Below are 20,865 nucleotides of genomic sequence, written 5' to 3'. Positions count from 1 at the left end.
CTAAAAATAATAATATCAACTTTATAAAATTTAAAGAAGAAAATGAAAAGAAAATCATATATTTTTTTAATTTTAGTTAATTTTGACGAGTTTTAGATAATTTGATACGAATAAAAAATTCTACGCTCGCCATTTATATGATAAGATTAATTTTGTAGTAATTAAATTTTATTTGAAATCAATTATCAAAATTAGCAACAGTGTTCAATAAAAATCGCTAAAAATGTAATTATTACTAAAATATGATAAAAAATATCACTCAACTTGTATATCAAAACATTATATTACATAGTTAAATTGTTTTATAAATATGAAAAATATATTATCTTAATTTTTTAAAATGTACACATTCTAGGTTAGATTTAATTTTTATTTATATAAAAATCAGTAAAAATATAATTATTAATTTTAAATAATAAAAAATATATATTAATTATAAGTGATAAGAGAGAACATAAAACACCAAGACGATAGGACTTAACATGAGAATATTAATTATAAAGCGCACATATTATATTCTTCTATTACGAGAAGATCAAAATTTTAAAAATTTGCCATAAACATCAAAAAATAAAGCCAACCGAGACGATGGGACTTTAACAGTGAAAGTAACCCATCAGAAAATATAATAAAAAAAAGTAAGATTTGATGATATCTTCACTAGTGCCCATACTCTAGAAGAAGAAAAAGGAAAAACAGATATATTTCTTTTTTAATATTCTGCAAAACCTAATCCCCAATTTTCTGTCCCTTTAAACAGAGACATCCTTGTTTTGACTTAATATCAGATAAGGGAGGTTCTCATCTTTTATCATTTTCGTCTCATCTCCATCCAAACTCTGACGGATTAAACAACCCATTTCAGAATTTCTTGCGCTCAAATAAGATCTGACAAAAAAACAACCAGAAACATAGAATAACATATACAATGGATTCATTTACATCAGCGCATAAGCTGAAGAGAGCATTACATGGCTATTGAAATCTTTTTACAATAAGTTGGATAATCATAATTTAATGACTTCATAAAAAGCATAAATCAACCACACATTAATTTTTTTTTTTTAGGAGAAAAAAGGGATTAATCCAGAATCCATCCATCTTTCTTCTTCCCTATACAAAAAGCTTTCGCCAATTTCTTGATTAATCGCCTTCGGAATTCTCGTACTCCGATCAGAAAATTCCCCAAAAAAGAGATTCTTTCAACTCTTCACCCCACAATTTAAACACTGCTACTTTTAACATTTTTTCCCTTCCCAAAACAAAAATTTGTACATTCACCAGAATCTTCAATTTCTTCCCTCCATTATAATACCGAATCTTCCATCTTCCTTAACTCCAGTCTTTAAAACACTATTTACAATATGAGAGAAGGAGCAACCCGGCAAAAAAAAAAAAAAGAAACACTGCACTTCAAGTTCACATCACTAGCTCCGAAACCCATCCGACATCCGGAGCACTTCCCGATTGGGCAGGATCCGGCTCAACCCGACCCAACGAATTCTCTTTGCTCAATTTCTCAAACATCTTTGCACGCAAGCCCCTGCCTGACTCGACCCTCTCCATTGCTGGCTCCTCAATAACATCATCCCACATATCCCTATACCCCAAACCAGAACGGGTCGGAGCAGAAGTGGGAGTTGTTGGAAGACTACAAAAACCGGGTCGAAGAACAGACCCGGATCTAGGTGACCCGAAACCGGATCCACCAACTTGGACATTCCAAGAAGAGGGTAAAGATCTCATCTTGCCTAGCTGCAAGTTCCTTAGGGAAGCGACCATTTCATTGATAGAGTTTGACCCAACAGACCGACTCAACATCGGCGACATAGGCGGTGAATCAGCCGCGGGAGGAGTAGGAGGGGGGGAAATAGAGCTAGGACTAGATAAAAAAGGAAGAACTTTAACACAAGCAGCCGCCTCCATGGCCTGCCTTAACGGCGATCCATCATAAGAATCAACGCTTCTGGGACTCTGCTGAGGCAAAACCCTAAGTTGATCAGCAGTATGAGCGAAAAAACAGACTCTTCTCCTACAGTTAGGCCCATCTTTACACGGTTGAGTCCGATACCTTGCTGGATGCAGCCAGCACTCAAAAACACCATGTGCAAACTCACAAGCATCACCTTTCTTGCAATTCCCTTTGCGAAAATCAGGACATGCAGTACCCGAATAATGATACTTTCTCGGGTCTCTTCTCCTTGCTTTCTCACCTGGATGTGCATAAGGACACTCAGTCCAGTCATGTGACCGCCCACGTGCACATCTCCGAACCTTAAATTCATACATCCGGAAATGATCACAAGAGAACGCGTCGACTGCTGAATCTTGCTCCAGACCCGGAATCTCCGAGTCTGAATCTATCTCCGGTTCGTTTGACGGTAGATAACGTTGTAACGCTCCTAACGCTTCTTCCAGATAGTACGGGTTGTAATCAGAGGCGCCAGCAGCATTATCGTCTGGGTTTGAATCTCTGGCCCACGGCGGGACTGTAACACGATGCCGCTCACCGAGCATCATCCTGTTTTTGGAGTGGTTTTTAGGTTTTGGGTTTTGGTTTTCGTATACAGGATCACCTTATTGGCATAGTTTCGCTTCGTTATATAAACCGCTTTTGGGCTTTGGTTTATTGGTAAAAAAGGGTGGGGGTTAACTGCGTTTGGGTTAAGACTAACTCTGGTTAGGTTGAGTTAGTAAGAGCTACATTATTACTGCGGTTAAATGTATTGGAAAGTTTTGAGAGTTACACTGGTTTTGCGTTTGGAGTATCGCAAAGCTGAATGACAGTATTACACGTGTTCAAGGATTTGATTTTATCTCCACGTGGCAGAGGGTTAATGAGTTCTGCGATTACAAGGCTGTATGTGAATAATGGTACGAAAAAATTTATTTAATCTAAGACCCTAGAGTTCCAAAGGTGGTGGAGGATGAGATACGCAAAGATAAAGATGAAACTTAATACTTTCCTTTTCACCTGTTTTTTTCCCTGATAAATTACTTTAAAATCCTAAGGAATTGGTTATAATTAAAATTGAGGTAATTGTGCTTTCCTATTGCACTACAGTTTTCCTTTTTTGACCTTTCTATTTCAGATTGTTGTTGGTATTAGAAAAATATTTGTATAAAACTTTGATTTAATTCAATTAAGTTTCTTATAAATTATTTTTCTGAATTTTATTTTTGAAAATTTTATTAATTTTTCTATTTCGTTCAAATATATTTTCTTTGAAGAATAATATATATTTTCAAATAAAATTTGAGTTTAATTATTTTAAAAATTAAAATTAACATTTTTCAGTAATAAAATTAGATTGTTAATTTATATATTTATATGATCTAAAAATCATTATTTTTCATATTCTTTTACAATAATTTCTTTATTTTTTATAATTGATACTGATATTTTCTATTTTCTATTACCGGTGCTATTTCTATTAATTCTATTTTTCATCTAAAAATTTTGAAAAAATGAATTTAATAACTCTCTAAAAGTTTAGAATATATATATATATATATCTTAAAGGAATTATAATACACGTATTGTAAGAGATAAGAAACCATAATTCATGGAATGATTTTTCATCCATCTTTAGCTTAGATTTCTATTAATCTATCAGAAAATATGGCAAAAATGGTGAGGCCATATCTTCTCAATGTATATGTGCCATCATTGATATACTCTGTTGCACACGTTTTTTACTGTCTCGTTATGCGTATCTATTCAACAGTCAGATTCACCAATTATATACTTATCCTGTAGTTAGGCCATACTAGTTACTTGATTTATTGCAGATTTAAGCCCTTGTGAGTGAGAATTTATTACAATTTATACCGGTTGCAGAAAAGTTAATGGGAGAATAATTTGCTAAACCTTGAAATCATCTCAACCGGTGCTCTTTGCTGGAGATGGAAATTAAGGAACATTTAATATCATTATTATTGCCATTCTCATCCTATTATTTATTTGTGTATTGTATGAAAGATGCAAGTAATGTTATTCGGTTTTAATTTTATATTGAAAATTAAATAATTAATTTTTTTTAAATTTATTTCACCTAATCTAATTAAAATATTTTAAAATAATTAAAATCAGTTTAGTTTGGTTGATCAATTTGAACTTTAATAGTTATAATATAAATAAATATTTGTTCGAGATTAGTAATGATAAAAATACAAATTTAAATAAAATATTTTTATATAAATCAAATCAAGTAATAATATTATTCAATTATTCTGAAAAAATATTATTCAAATTTTTGTCTCATCAAATCAAATCGAATAAATTTTTAAAAATAACCGAATCTTTTAATTTGGTTTCGATTTCGGTTTTACGGGATTTGAAAGTTTCTATGAAGGGTAAAAAATTGGTGGCTATAATTAAAAGCAATAAACCAACATATTAATACTTCCAAAAGAGAGAATGTCCCCTCGATAGAGCCAGTCCATATTTGTGGACACATGCCCTTAACTTTCACCCTCTACCTCTTTAGCTGCAGCACTCTCCTTCTGCTGTTAGAAATTCGCAAATTTTTATTTGTCACCCACATGGCATGCTCGCTACATTTTTAGATAATCTCCTTTATGCATGTGATTAAGTAATAATTAGCCTTTTCTTTTTCTGAGGAGAACCTTGTGTAAGTTGAACAATTGCGTACCTCCTATTGATCTGATTTCAACAATATTATTACAGGGATATCAAAAATAACAAAAGATTTAAATTATATAATCTTTTCAGGATCATCTATGTTGTTTTATTTTGAAACACTTCATTAAAAAGATCAAATAACAACAATGTCTAACAGTATTACAAGAAAGAAGCGGTTAATTTCTGTATATCATACATACATGTCCAGGAGGGAAAAAAAAAAAAAAAAAAAGAGAAAGTTGGTGTAATGCATATCAGATACTGGCGAAGGCAGTACAAAAGAAAAGCATTCTTATCATAAGAGAGAATTATTACGTGTACGGTATGCATGAATTGGTGTACACGTGGAAATAGATCAAGGGCTACAGATTCAAGAAGCCCATGTGCGCGTACAGACGACTGGAAGAGTGCATTTGAGGCCAAGTATTCTTAAAGTTCGGCCAACTTTAATTAATTACCATAAAAATATTTAAGCGAAAAATAAAAATAAAAAGAAAATCGAGAAGAGTCTATTCCGGTCTCTACACTTGGCCGATTCTAGACGTTTGATAGTCCTCTGTTCTCGACACGTAATTAAGTGATTGAAGGTTGATATGGAATTGTTTAACAATTCATATTATTACTGGAGCTGAAATTTATTTTACCAACTCGTCGTTTAATTAAATTTATATTAATTTGTAATTCTTAATTTTTTATTATTTTATTAATAATTAAATATGTATATAAAACTGACGTAATACGATGAATAAATTGTCAATAGAAAAAAATATAATCATCACCCGTCTAACAGTGTGTTAAGTTGAAGCTGTTAGACTGCTCCCTCTCGAATTGCATTGTATACTATTCTCTGTAACGTTGTTTCTTTTTTCCAGGAAAAGAAAATCCAGGGAAGATGACTTCCATCTGATAGGATACAGGAATCTATTTACGAAAACATGTAATTTTTATAGAGGAATTCTGATGATATAAACACTGCTGAAGTATTTGTAGTTGAACTTTCATAACAATATGAATCTATTTAGTAGTATTAATATCCTTTTAATTAACCAAAAAAAAAAAAGAAAAACTAATACAACTACAGTGAGAGGAGATAAAAAAGAAAAAAAAAAAGGTAGTTGTAAATTGTGATCACGTGAATAGTGGACCAAAAGAACCAAAGAAGGGTGCCACAAACACGTGTCCTACAGGACACCTGCCTTCTCATCTATATATTACTTGCAACTCTTTCCGCTAACCGACAAAAACAGGGACGATGCTGCACGCCGTACGATATCTCTCATCTTATAAAAAGCTTGAAAGCGACGTTGTACGGAATATCTATACGTGTCCCTATTGTTTTCGTTTGACCATACACGTGGCCTCGTCTTAACCCTCGGAGGTGACACCACACTCTTTGCATTTGACTATCTCCTTACATCTGGCGGTTTCTGCATGCATTTGTTCCTTTGCTTCGTGATTCCCGTGATTTTCACTTTCTTTTCTTATCTATTTTTGGCATAATCAAGAATTTTTACATCTGATGCATTATATTATCTAATAAACTCTTTACTCTTACAAAATGTCGGACTTTTGAGTTTTCATATTAATTATCTCAGATAAAAGTTTTTTTTTTTTTTTAATTATACGCCGCCAAATAATGAAATTCCTGAGTAGGGCCCATCAAAATACTGTCCTTTTCGTCTATTCTAAATGATCTTCATTTCTCTTAGTTATTAATTAAATAGTTAAAATTAAAATCACTCAGAAGCATCATATTTCTGTAGTTTCCCGGTTAAGAAATTCGATTTGCGGACAAAGGGTTGGATGTCAATATTATTACAGGGAATTCGCTTTTCATTTTATTTTATTTATTTTAAGTTAAGCATTTTTTAATACAGTAACGGTTATTAAAAAACTTTGCTAAGATCAAATAATGGCACCCAGTTTCAGGGAAATAGTTTTTATCGGATTAAAATTCTCATAAGTTACTAATACAGCAGTGCAAAAGAATCATTTGAAAATCGTACCTATCATGTCGACTGTCCGTGTCTTAATTATTGTATCTTGTTGTGTCTACAGCCAGATACATGGACTTTCAATCAATTTCCCATTACTGTATAACTATGTGACACTAGCGGTTTGCAAATTAATTTTATTTGAGAATCAGTCCTCAGTTTGTTTTCATTGTATATGATTTTATTTTATATTATTAACTTCTAAATAAGCATTAATTATGGTTTTTTGTTCAATGTGTTGTTGAGCCCCAAAAAATACACATTAATTTAATTACTATTGTGAAACTGACCTGCCGTGGCACAAATTGAGTGCTTACGTAATTTAATTATTCCCTTGCATGCCGGTTATAAACAGAACAATTATCAACTTTCAAAGACACGAATTGAGTAAGCAGTCATTTACCTATGTTTGGGGGAAATTAGGTGGAAAGAAAATGAGTCAGAAAATTAAAAAAAAAATAATAAATAAACTTACAAATATTGATTTTCCAAATTTACTTGATTATGCATTTTGTGCATGTATTTATTTTCCAATATTTCGTGATTCGAGATGCTGTCTTCATTTCATTAAAAAGGCTGAATATAGTGGAGCTCTATCTAAATATTAATTAATTAGTTTCCATTAGAGAATAAACTTAATTTCACATATCTCAGTAAAATGAACAGAAAAAGAATATATAACTATTATTTTCTCCTTCTAATTATGACCCCTCCCCAACTTTCTTATCCAAACCATCATTCATTGCATACTGAAAAATGCCTTTAATACATCAATTTTCATGTGATGCAGTTGGCATGTATATACCCTCCAAAGTATGTGATTTCAAAATTTTTAACCAAAGAGAAAATAAAAATTTATTTCATTTGATTAAGTTAATTTTTAAATAACGAGATGATCGCGTTTATATAATAATTTTTCAGTAAATAAATATTTTTATGGGAATGATTTTTCAGAAGCCTAAAGTGTAAGGAGGAGGAGGAGGAAGGGTTTAATTTAAGAGGTCCTTCATTGGAAACGAAAGGACGACTAAATTAAATAAAGAAAGAGAAACTGATACAAGATGGTAATGCAGTAGAAATAGGAAAGCCTGAAGAAGATAACCAATAAGAAGAATGGAGCTGTGGGTAGGTTATGAAGGACAGTGGGCGAGGGTGAGATTATTAGCCATGAAAGTAACATTTTATTCCATTTTATTCCATCTAAATAATTTTAAAAAAATTTATTCCAATTTAAATTAATTGTAAATAGAAATAAATTATATACTATAATAAATTTTAAATTTTTTAAATTTTAATTAGAAAATATTTTTTATATAATAATATTTATATATATATTTTAAAAATATATATACTAATATGATATTATATCTTATTAGTTTTATTTATCTAATATAACTTAGTATTAAATCGGAAATTTTTTGATATCAAACGTTAAATTAATTTATAATCTTTTCGTAGTTTTAGATTCTATTTGATTCCAAATATATGACTACAAAGAAGTTTAACGAGATATCCAAATCCTTCCTTCTTCGATCAAGCCTCAATAAGAGAAGTTTGTAGCTTTTTAATTGTAGTCCTTTTAGCTCTGTATTATAGTTTGTCTAAGTTTGTTACGGACAACCGTAAAAAATGTTTTTAGCCAGTTATTTAGATCAGAGGTTATTCCTATTTTCAGCTATATATATGTTGCAAATATTATGTATTTGGTAATGAGATGAATGAATACAAATTCTCTCTTTTTTTCATCATTCTCTGATTTCCATCATGGTATCAGAGTATACTTTTGTTTAAATATTTATTTTACTCACTGAGCTTCTTTTCTTTTACAACCAAACACGTTGCTTTTTCTTTTCCTCCGTTGTGCCTTATATAATGACCCTAAACTAGATCACATGAGATATTTTATGTTTTGGCCGACCTCACGATTTTGTCCCTTTGGTGGATTCGAGAACTTTCCACGAAGTCACCTATCCTGGAATTTTTCTGAACCAAGCACGTTTAACTTTAGAGTTTCTATAACTCTATGCCTAAACAACTAAAAGGCGTATCATCTGATTAGTTCAAACTCTTTACATATATGTTATCAACCATTCCCTATTCCATTTTAATGTGCAATTCAATTCATTCAAGTACCCCCGTACCTTGGAGTGCTGCTATCTTAGAAGACTGTTAGAAGCTGCTCCTTGTCCAAGCATCCTATCCTTGCCACTGCTATAAAACCAGAAGAACAGTCCCAATAGCCCATACTATTTACATCTAAATGAAAATCCTTCTTTGGTCTTGGTTTCTCTTGTTCTTTCAGAAAATAATTATCACAACTGGAGCAGAGCAATGAGAATGGTGTTATTTTCAAAAAACAAAATCAAGTGCAGATGGAACAATTCTAGTTTCAGAAAAGGATGAGCATCTCTATTCTGTTTGGGGGCGATGTAACACTATGGTTATCTCTTAGTTGTTTAGAGCTCTTTCGCCTTCAATTGCACAAAGTGTGTCATGGATTAATAACGCTATTGATGTATGGAATAACTTGAAAGATAATTTTTCACAGGGTGATTCATATGGAATTTCTGACCTACAGCAAGAGATTTATTCCTTTCATCAATATAGCATGAACGTTATTAATTATCATACCCATCTTAAAATCCTTTCGGATGAGTTAATGAATTTGAAGCCATTGTCAAAGTGATCTTGTGATCCAAGGTGTGCTTGTTTTGCTTTTGATCTCATGAAGAAATATCAATCATATGACTATGTGATAATCTTTCTTAAGGGGCTAGCTCAGTGAAAATTTTTCTACTGTTCGTTCTCAGATCTTGTTGATAGATCCATTACCTACTATTAATAAGGTATTTTCTCTTGTTTATCAACACGAAAGACAAATTTCGAGTCATGCTTCTCACACTGGTGAACCTAATGTGCTCCTAGCTCGTAATCCTGCTGTTAATTCTGGAAAAGAAATTCAATCCTTCAATTCTAGAAATAAGAAGATTTTCATATGCTCTTATTATAGCCTAATCGGCCACTCTATTGATTAATGCTATCGAAAACATGGGTTTCCTCTGGTTATCAAAGTAAATACAAACAGAAATAAGTTTCCTCTTATGTGAACCAAGTTGACAGTGATCAATGCCAACTAGAACCAAAAAAACTTATTGATAGCAATGAGTCACAACCTTTACTTACTAAACCTTCTTCATCATTACGAGCCTCTCTTCCTTTTACCTTCATATCAATATGCTAAAATTCTTGCTCTAATTCAAGCTCCCCCCGTCACTTCTTCCTCATCCGACACCTTCAACAGTCACATTAATACCTTATCAACTACCTTTTATTTAGAAATCACTAACTCAAGTATACATTCTTGTTTACTTGCTGCCTCTAATATGCATCATGAATGGGTGATAGATAGTGGAGTAACATATCACATTGCATGTTCTCTTTCTCTTGTCCATTCTTACAAACTAGTTTCAAGTGTCAATGTTAATTTACCAAATGGTCAAAAAATTCTTGTAACTCACGTCGATATAGTTAAGATTAATCCTTTGCTTACTCTTGAGAATGTGCTTTTTATTCCCATCTTTTCACTTCAACCAAATTTCTACTAATAAAATGACTGATTCAAAAGGATTTTATCTAATCTTTCACAATGACTCTGGTTACATTCAGGATCTAACATCTTGGAAGATGATTGGATCAGCTAGGAAGAAGAGTAATTATACCAACTGAATCATCGTGTCTCTCATTCATGCAACAATGTTTCTTCAAAGACTGATGTCAATTCTGCCATTTGGCATTTTAGATTAGGTCATCTACCTTTTTATAGACTTTAAGTTCTTCACAAATTAGATTCTACCATTGATTGTAACGTTCTTGACTCATGTGAAGTTTATTATCTGGCTAAACAAATGAAATTACCATTTAATTTTAGCTCTTCTATTTCAAACTGTTATTTTAATTGAATACGTATTGATATGTGAGGTCCCATGAAAACTATTTTCATTTATGGACATAGATATTTCCTTATTGTGGTTGATGATTATAGCAGATATGTTTGGGTGTTCTTAATGAAGTCTAAAGTTGAAGCAAGACAGCTAGTTCAAAATTTTTGTTCCTTTATTGAAACACAATTCTCAACCAAAATTAAAACCATACGAACAGACAATGGACTTGAGTTTAATATGCCCTCCTTCTATAATTCCAAAGGGATTGTACATCAAAATTCTGCCCTTATACCCTACAACAGAGTAGTGTCGTCGAGCGAAAGCATCAACATATCCTTAATATTGTTCGAGCTCTCAAATTTCAAGCCTTTTTACCTTTAAACTTTTGGTCAGGCTGTATTCAACACTCCACTTATCTTATCAGTCGCACCCCATCTCCCGTTATCAAGAACCGTACCCCTTTCAAACTTCTCTACAACAAGCCACCTTCATTTAACCATATTCAAGTTTTTGGCTGCCTTGCATATGCTTGTACCTTTGATGCACATTGACTTAAGATTGATCAAAGGGCTAGTAAGTGTTGTTTTCTAGAATACCAAAATGGTATTAAGGGATTCAAGTTATACAACATGCATACTAAACATATTTTCTTATCAAGGAGTGTGGTTTTTCATGAAAGTATATTTCCTTTTGCTTCACTAACAATTTATGCAGGAGATTCCTCTACTGTTCTTATGCCTTGCTCTTTTTCTGATTTAGATATCATCACCTTTCCTAATAATTCTATTCCACCTTCATCATCTCCATCCACTACATCACCTTCTTTTACCCTTTTCTCTCCATCCCATCTTTCACCCTCTCATTCCACTTCTCCTGATAACGTTTTCCAGTCCACCGATTTTTCAGAACTCTAAAGATTAACCAGAACCCACAAACCTCCTTTCATCTTTAAGACTATTATTGCTCTACAACTACAATCACTACATCTCACACTATTGCCTCTATTCTCACCTATGATAATCTTTCCCCAGCCCACAAACTTCTTCCCATGTTATTACCATTATTACATAACCTAAAAGCTATAGTGAAGCAATAAGACTTGACTGTTGGAAGCAAGCTATGAAGGATGAATTACAAGCACTTGTTGCTAACAACACTTAGACGTTAGTGGATTTACCTTCACATAAGCAAGCTATTGGTTGTCAATGAGTGTACAAAGTTAAATATAAAGCTAATAGCAATGTCGAGAGGTATAAAGCTCATCTTGTCTCTAAAGGCTACACTCCACAGCCAGGCTTTAACTAGTTAGACACCTTCTCTCCTATGGCTAAGATGACCACAATTCGATCTCTTTTGGCATTAGCTTCTATTCACAGCTTGCATTCACACTAGCTTGACATTAATAATGCCTTCTTATATAGGGATCTTACTAAGTAAGTTTACATGATGATCCCACTTGGTTTTGCAGCTTCTCATTCTAATAAATATACAAGCTACACAAACCGTTATTTGGCTTGAAGCAAGCGAGTTGACAATGGTATACTAAACTTACATCTGCTATTTTCTTACAAGGCTTTAAACAAGCGGCCTCTGACCCTTCATTGATTCTTAAGTTTTATGATGGTCATTTTATTGCCTTACTAATCTATGTCGATGATGTGATATTGGCTAGTGATTTCATGCCTGTGATTCGAGATGTCAAACAATATTTGCATGACAGTTTCAACACAAGGATTTAGGTCCTCTTAAGTACTTTCTTAGATTGGAAGTGGCTCGTTCTTATACAGGCATCAATTTATGCCAACGGAAGTATACTCTTGATTTACTTACTGAAACTGGCTTCTTAAGAGCTAAACCTGCAGTCTCACCCATGGTTGTCTCTTTCAAGTTTTCTAAGGAGAACAATGCCAAGTTACCAGATACTTCTCCTTATCATCGACTTATTGGGAAGCATTTATATCTATGCACTACGAGGCCAGATTTGTCTTTTACAGTACAATAGTTATCTCAGTTCTTTGATTGTCCTATAAAACTTCATCTAACTGTTACTCATCGTATTTTACGATACATCAAGGCTTCACCTGCTAAAGGACTCTTCTTTGCTTCTAATTCTGATGTTCAGGTGAAAAGCTTCTCAGACTTGGATTAGGGTGCCTGTATTGATACAAAAAACTCCATCTCAGGATATTGCAGCTTCTTAGGAACTCCCTTAGTGGCATGGAAATCCAAGAGACAAACCACTATTTCAAAATCTTCCTTCGAGGCAGAATAATGAGCTTTAGCATCATTAACTTATGATCTTCAATGCTTTCTATATTTATTGCAATATTTTCATCTTTCTCATTCTACACCTCCTCTCATTTACTGTGACAACCAATCTGGCATTCAATTGGCTCATAATCTTGTTTACCACGAGCACATAAAACACATAGAAATCGATTTCCATGTAATCCGTGGGAAGATACAATAAAAAGTTGTCAAGTTATTACCTGTTTCATCTGCCAACCAACTTGCTGACTGCTTTACTAAGGCTCTGCCACCAGCAATGTTACAAGCTTCCATTGCCAAGTTGGGCTTACAATATTTGTATGCTCCAGCTTGAGGAGGGGTAATGAGCAGTATAGATATTCAAAGCCTTTCTTCTTCGATCAAGCTCCAATAAGAGAATTTGTAGCTTTCTTATTATAATCCTTTTAACTTTATAGAGAATTTGTAGCTTTCTTATTATAATCCTTTTAACTTTATATTATAGCTTGTCCAAGTTTGTTATGACAACTATAAAGGATGTTTTTAGTAAGTTATTTAGCTTGGAGGTCACTCATATTCTCAACTATATATATGTTGTAAATATCATGTCCATGGTGTGAGATGAATGAGTACAAATTCTCTCTTTTTCTTCTTCATTTTTTGATTTCCATCAAGGATTTACTGTATATTTATATATCATAAATAATTAATATATTTTCTATAATATTTTCATAAATATTTGTAAGAATATAAAAACATTTAAATATAACTTAATTAAATTAAAATTCATAAAAATTAAAGAAATGAGGAGAAAAAGAAACTGAAGTTGATATGACTCTGATAATTGTATTGGATTGATCTATACTCAATGTAGTTAACATAAATTTTGATAAAAATTAAAAGGTGAGAAAAATAAAATTCTTTTTATTTTAGTGTATTAATATATACCCGTATAAAGAAAAAATAATGGGTGAAAGATGCTATATAAATAATACAAAATTATAGATGCGCAAGTCTTTTAAATTAATTCTATGTTCTCGATTCTATTTTTAAAAAAAGAGTTCAGTATTTTTTTTCTAAAGCCAAACAACGAGGTATTTGCAGTTATTTTACTTGTTTGTAAAGCTTTTAAATAATAATGAAAAAAAGAGTGAAACTAAAGAGTAGAATTTTACATTTATTTTTTTCTAATATGAGTTAACCATTCATTTTTATTTACTGTAAAAGTGAAAATTCATATAAGGTGAAGAAAATAATTTGAATATAAAAATTTTCAACGTTAAAAACAACCGTTATCTTCACTTAAACTAGGTTTAAATATATCAAAATTTTATACAAAAAAATTCAACGTGGTTTAGTATTTTACAATTTTTAGTATATATGTTTTTTAAATAAAGAGAGCTATATGGTTATAAATTTCGACAAGAGAAAATATCTTAAAAATCTCGATTTGCAAGGTTTTGGTCACCTTCATTCTAATGAGTCATCATTATCATAATATTATCTGTGTTTGATAACGTGAGTTTGGAGCTTAACAACTCCTTATTTAATCATTAAATTTCTATTTAATAAGTCATTTGTCTGATAAGATCGATTTAATTGTTAAAAAATGACGTTTTGAGTTGTTAAACTCTAAATTTATGTTATCAAATACGAAAAATATAATAATAATGGTCGATCATAGTGAATGTTTAATGATAATAATACAGTAAAACCCCTCTATAACGATATTCTGTACGGATAACTTCTACATATTTATAAAAGAATCTAGTTCCAATTTGGAACAGTTATAAATAAAAATAAATACTATAATATATAAATAAATTTTAAGTCTCATTTTAAAAAATATTTATCTGAAAAATAATATATTTGTATAAATTTTCAAAAATTTATATTGTAATAAGCTTGGTTTTAATTTATTTTATATAACATAATAAAATACTAATATATAAATTATTATTTCACTAACAAAACTAAATATTAAATTAAATAGAAGATCTTATTATTCAAACTTTTATTGCATTAAATATTTAATTAAATGAATAACTCTATTATCTATTCAAATTTCCATTGGATTGCATGGTATAAAATTTAGTAACAAATTGATATTTTAATAAATGTTTTCTTTTTAATAGCGGTGGAGGGCAACGCGGTAGTTGTAAACTAATACTCTTCGTAATATCGAATTGTGGATGCGTATGAAACCTCCAAGTCAACACTTACTTACTAAATGTAAAATGCTACTGATTTTTCTCATTTATAACGAAGGAGAAATAGTTCATAGTTGGGATCCTTTGGGAATATATATATATAATACATAGTTCCGAGTTCCAATTATTGTCTTATTCAAAATTTTAAAGAGAAAAAGAACAATAGAAGGAGATGAGATGACAACAACAACAACAACTTCACTTCACTTCAAATAAAATAAAATAATATTATTTATAAATGCTTTATTTATAAGATATAAGTGATGCTTCATTGTCAATCATGGTGGGTACCTCTTCTAGTGGAACCTATGGTAATTCCAATCCATCATCAATCTTTTCTTTTTGCCTTTATTCATTACATTATTATTTTAAACCAATATTAACACTAATCAATCTTGAAGCGTGACATGAAATTTTAAATTGACAAAAGCTTAGCTAAAGAAGTGATCATGCTATAGAGAGTGTCCGCCACTGGTGAATGTGTCACTATCGAATAAGGCAGTTCTTTCAGGGGTAGCCAAATTTCTATCTTCCAGGACAATTGATGATTGACTTTTATATTAAATATATGATATTAATCTAATCTTAAGTTATTCTTTGGTAAATATTTGGGGTTTGAAGCACTAAAGTTACATTTATTATTAGCATGATTTGATGGGTACATTTTTTAATTACAGGGCATGATTTCATGTTTTTTTAAGAAAAAGAAGTAATTAGGTTTGAACCGTCTATCTACTTGATATTCAAATCAAATGGCGTACATGATTGATACTAAGTGCTCCAACCATTATAATAAGAACTTTGAGGAAAATAATCATTTTTATAATAATCTACTTTGAGGAAAACAGTAGATTAAAATAGGTCTAATTTTAAATTAAATTTTAAATTTCTTACACTTTTTAATAATTTTATTTAACTATTTTGAAATTATAAGATAAATATATTTACTTTCAATTTTTTAAAAAAATATTTTTTGATAATAATTTTTAAAATTTTATAATAAAAAGAATGATGTGGCAAGTCAATTCTACTTGCTAACATAAAAATTAGTGAGTCGATAAAAAAATTATTATATTTAGATGTAAAATATATGATTAAATATGCATATATGAGATTTTAATAGACATATTATTAAGTTTAGGATAAATTATTTTTACTAATTCATAATTATTATTGTTTTAGTAAGCATAATCAACTTTCTGCATTATCTTTTTATCTTGAAATTTAAAAAAAAAACATCTAAAAGTCATTTTTTAAATCAAATTAAAGGAATAAATATTTATTTTAAAATTTTAAAATAATTAAATAAATATATTAAAAAGCATAAATGATATGTATAAGTTAGTACTTGCAAGTACACAAACCGTTCTTATAGTAAAGCGGTAAATTCACCACGAAATCGATATCTCAAGGAACTATAAAACTACTTATTATACAGACTAATTATCAATTTAAAACAATAAAAGTAAATTTAAACACTTAAAACCAATATCTTTGAGAGAATAATATTTATAAAGTAAAATATAATAAACTATAAAGTAAATATGCAATGATATAGTGTATGAAAACTATATGCTAAAAACAGTATTTACCCTAGTCAGTTATTCAATAATCCCTTTGTTTACTTTAAACCTAGATCTAATGAATGAGATGGTGATATGACTTTTCCTTTAATTACTCAAGCTAATAATGCAACTAAAGTTTCTTCTACCAACATAGATTGAAGCAAAGACGATGTCTCTAATACATTCAACCTAAATATTTTCATAATAATTACTATCATTAAATTTATATGATGGTTAACTAACAATAATAATTGAAACTAATAAATATATAAAGGTAAAGGAATGACTCATTGAATAAAATAAATAATAAGGTTCATACAAAACTAAAAAATGCTAAACTAAATATTTATGAAAACTAAACTGACATATTTAATCCAATGATCATATGTTATTAAATAGAAAGATATAAAATAATAAAGTAATTTTTTTTTTAAATTCAGAATTTCGTTAAGTATGAAGATAATTGGTCCTTACTCTCCACTTCTTGAAAAACTCTTTAAATCTTAAAAGGTGAAAACTAAACTAAAATATTTATGAAAAAAATATAAAGAAAATAATGGTGGACAGATGCAGAAAGTAGATAAGAGAGAGTTCTCCTCCCTTTCATATAAAAGATCTCCATTACTTATAAAAATTATTTTATAGAGTCTTTCTCCAAGCGCAGCACCTCTGATAGTTATGATTTAACTATCATAAATAAAATAAATAACTTAAAAGTAGTTATTCATAATTATATAATAATTAATTAAATTTTTTTGTGGGTCTTTATATATTTAGTTAGGCCTGACAATAAGTAGCCCGCGTGTCTTTATTTTGAGCCTCAACAACAGTAGTCCAATTTAAGTCCATTTATAAATATGTAGCTTATGTTCTCCTTTTTTTTTATTATTAATACTTGAAATTAGACAATAAAACTAAAATGAGACAATAATCACATATTTCTACATATTATGTATATAAAACATACTATTAAAGTACTGAAACATTCTAATATATGTACATAATTTGGACCTAGTAATAAAATATAGAATTTAATTTCTAATTAGAATTTTAAAATATAAAAAAATAAAGTTTGGAGCTTTTATTTATTCCAATGATAGGAATATAGTTTTTCTATATAACCATTTTATTTACTGTAGTTACAAGACCTTTGTTTTGGTTAATATTGTCTTAACTGCAACAGTCGGGATTGACATTCTTTGCAAAGTGAATTACTGTTAAGAAATTGTTGTTGTTTTAGTGAAATTTATTGTTCTAATCCATGGGGACTAGGCTGAATTTATAGACCTTCAATTATCTGATTATAAATTATCAAATGAAAAGGGTCATTTCTGTTCTCAGAAAAGAAAACTCCAGTGTAAGAATTGGAGAATCTAATTTTTATGATGAAGGGTTTGTTGATACCATTATTATGTAACCAATAAAGGAATATGTGGCTCGTTAGATGCTCAATATTATGGTGAAACATCTGTTAATACCCTTATTATGTAATATTTACACTTGTCTATGCATGTAATTTTCTTTTTCTATAAAAAATAATTAGACAATGACAATTAAAAATTAGAATAAAATTTAGTCCAAAATAAAGATATTACTAAGTATTACCTCAGTATTTTTAAAGTGCATCTCTTTCATTGAACTAATAAATTTCTTTAATATTCAATTAATGGCTGTGTACAAAGCTAATCAACAAATACAAAGTGAAGCCTTTGAGACTAGATTTTCAAAATATAGCAAACATATCCAACACTATTATGCTTCTAATCCAAGATGCAATTGTAAACACACCGAACTGACTGATGTTTCCAATTTCATCTCTCATATCATTATAAATGTTCTTATAGAACACCTCTGTAAAGGACAAAAAAGAAAAGGAAAAAATAGCCAATAATATAAAAACATAGAAGATTTTAAATCGTATGGAAAAAAAAAAAAGAGAAATCTAATGAAGAACAAGTGAGAAAGGGATTGAAAAAAGTTTATAATAATAATAATAATAATAATAATAATAAGAAGAAGAATAGTAACAACAAATAATAGTAATAACAACTGATGTTAGAGTTGGATTCTCCTCAATATAGTAAAAGAAAATTGGGAATAAGTTCACTCGCACAGACTTGTCATTTACAAGCAATTGGGACCCGGATGCAGCCCGCAGCGCAACTAATGATGAAAAAGCAGATAACAGTAAAAGAAAAAGAAAAAATCCAAATTTGAATTAAGAACCCCAAAAACCAAACTTCATCTTAACCCATAAAGTCATTTCCTTCTTTCTACAGATTTTGAGTCTATAAAGTGGAAGAATGTCTTCATAATATATAATGAAGTTGAAATGGATAATATAAACTTTTGCTCAACCAATCACCTAAATAACAAAAATTGACTTTTTATTATTGTTATTATTATTAAAAGATATTACATATGGCAAGTGAAAAGATACATCAGAATAATAAAACTCAGAAACTAGCATATGATTCCTGAACATCTATTCTTTCAGATGCAGATATCATACTTTAGATGATTCTTGATTTTAAAATGCATTATTATTATCTTTTTCTATGTACCATTGTTGTCTTACTTGGTAGCTTATTGAAGTTAATTAATAGAACAGTTTCACCTAAATAAGTTTCTTTGGTTTGGGAAGGAATAATAATATAGTATCACAGAAACTAAGGAAAATGCAGCACCATCCAATGCCTGTGTTTTATCTCAAATTATGTGTTAATTTGGTGTAGAAGATGGGCTGAATTAACTCTGTAAATTACCCGCAGGACCCAGCCACCTAAGAAAGAGTTTTACTGCTGAACAAGCTATCAGCAGATATAGGGTTTTGTTTTTGGTTTTTGCTGTGGTTGGATGCTCTAGTTTGGAAATTTTTGAAATTTAATCCTTTCTTTAGACTGAAACATTTCATATTTTTATAAATCTATAATCTTAAAGCATAAAGATTATTGTATTATTATTATTATTTGCTGCATGGGTTGGTTACTGATGCCCAACATGACCACCAAACTGATCTGATCCAAGCCCATCCTCGCTGCCCAATGTTAAGCCCAGAGTCAGCTTTCTAACAATAAAAGAAAGAAAAGAATCGTATTGCTCCTGTTGCACCACAATAAGAGAGATCACTGTCTCACCACAAATATTAGTAAATGGTCCATTCGAGCCACTGGACCATGGTCCATGTATAAATATTTTTTATATGCGTATGCTAACAACACCTCTGTGCCAAGTTGCAGACTGAAACGCCCCCCAGATAGGCATATCATGGCTCATTTCTTTTCCTACGAAATATCCTGTCCCCATCTCTTAATGTCCCATTCTGGATTGGACATTTTAAGTGTGAATCACATTAGTTGGCTATGGAAGAGGGCATTGGGCGAAAATCACAGATAATTTTTGGGAATTTTTATGGTTGTTGGAGAGCTGGTTGCTGAACTGAAAAGTTTGACATTAAGTAGAAAATCACTGTTCATTGGTTTTGGCCATTTTATTGATATCTATCCTGCAACTATGGAAAGCAAATCTTCCCTAACCTGGGTGATTACTTCAAAAATGAGATTTATCTGTTGATCTGTTGTTACCATTCTCGGTGATACCCAGCAGATCACTTTCACTTGCATTATGGATACCGGTTAATGCCTTTCTTTTCTAATAAATCGGATTTAGTTAGTAATATAATTAATATTGATTTAAACTTTTTCATAATATAATAAATTATTTTGATATCACCCTGTAGAAATCCACACAATACAAATATCCCATGAGTAGAAAGTAATAAACAATAATAATTCACGAAAAGAGAAGAAAATAAGAATGTGTTTTTATTATTTTTTAAAGAATCAATATTTGTTTTTATATATAAAAAAAAAAACTAAGGGATTAATTTTATTTATTAACTCATGGTATTGACTTAATAAATAAATCATGAATCTAATTTAAAGGGGGTCCGAGATAATTTTAATTATAAATTTTATTAATAATTGATCCACATTATATATTATTATTATTGTTATTTTAAAAAAGAAAGTAGCCTAATTATCATGGCACAGAAACCTTATCATATTATTAAATATAGTTTGCTGCCCAATAATAACTCGCAGGATATTCGCATGCAATTTTGGACCTCAAACGTGCCTCACAGTGTCATTCTATTTATATATATATATATACTTCAAAAATTCCGTGGCTCTTTAATTTTTAGATGTCGACATTCAGCCACTACATTTTCACACAAAAAAATAAAAAAAAATCCAACTTAAA

The 20,865-nt window shown here is 30.3% G+C and overlaps 1 protein-coding gene across 1 annotated transcript; it reads right to left on the bottom strand.

Annotated features, from left to right (window-relative positions):
* Positions 1-912: 912 nt before the first annotated feature.
* LOC8265113 (zinc finger CCCH domain-containing protein 20) lies at positions 913-2,600 on the bottom strand. Its single transcript, XM_015716299.3, has one exon. The coding sequence runs from the start codon at positions 2,518-2,520 to the stop codon at positions 1,420-1,422; it is 1,101 nt and encodes a 366-aa protein (XP_015571785.1). The 5' UTR covers positions 2,521-2,600; the 3' UTR covers positions 913-1,419.
* Between the last annotated feature and the right edge of the window lie 18,265 nt (positions 2,601-20,865).

Source organism: Ricinus communis, chromosome 3 (assembly GCF_019578655.1).
Source record: "Ricinus communis isolate WT05 ecotype wild-type chromosome 3, ASM1957865v1, whole genome shotgun sequence".
In the NCBI taxonomy this organism is placed as follows: Eukaryota; Viridiplantae; Streptophyta; class Magnoliopsida; order Malpighiales; family Euphorbiaceae; genus Ricinus; species Ricinus communis.
This window is presented reverse-complemented; position numbering and strand designations above follow the sequence as displayed.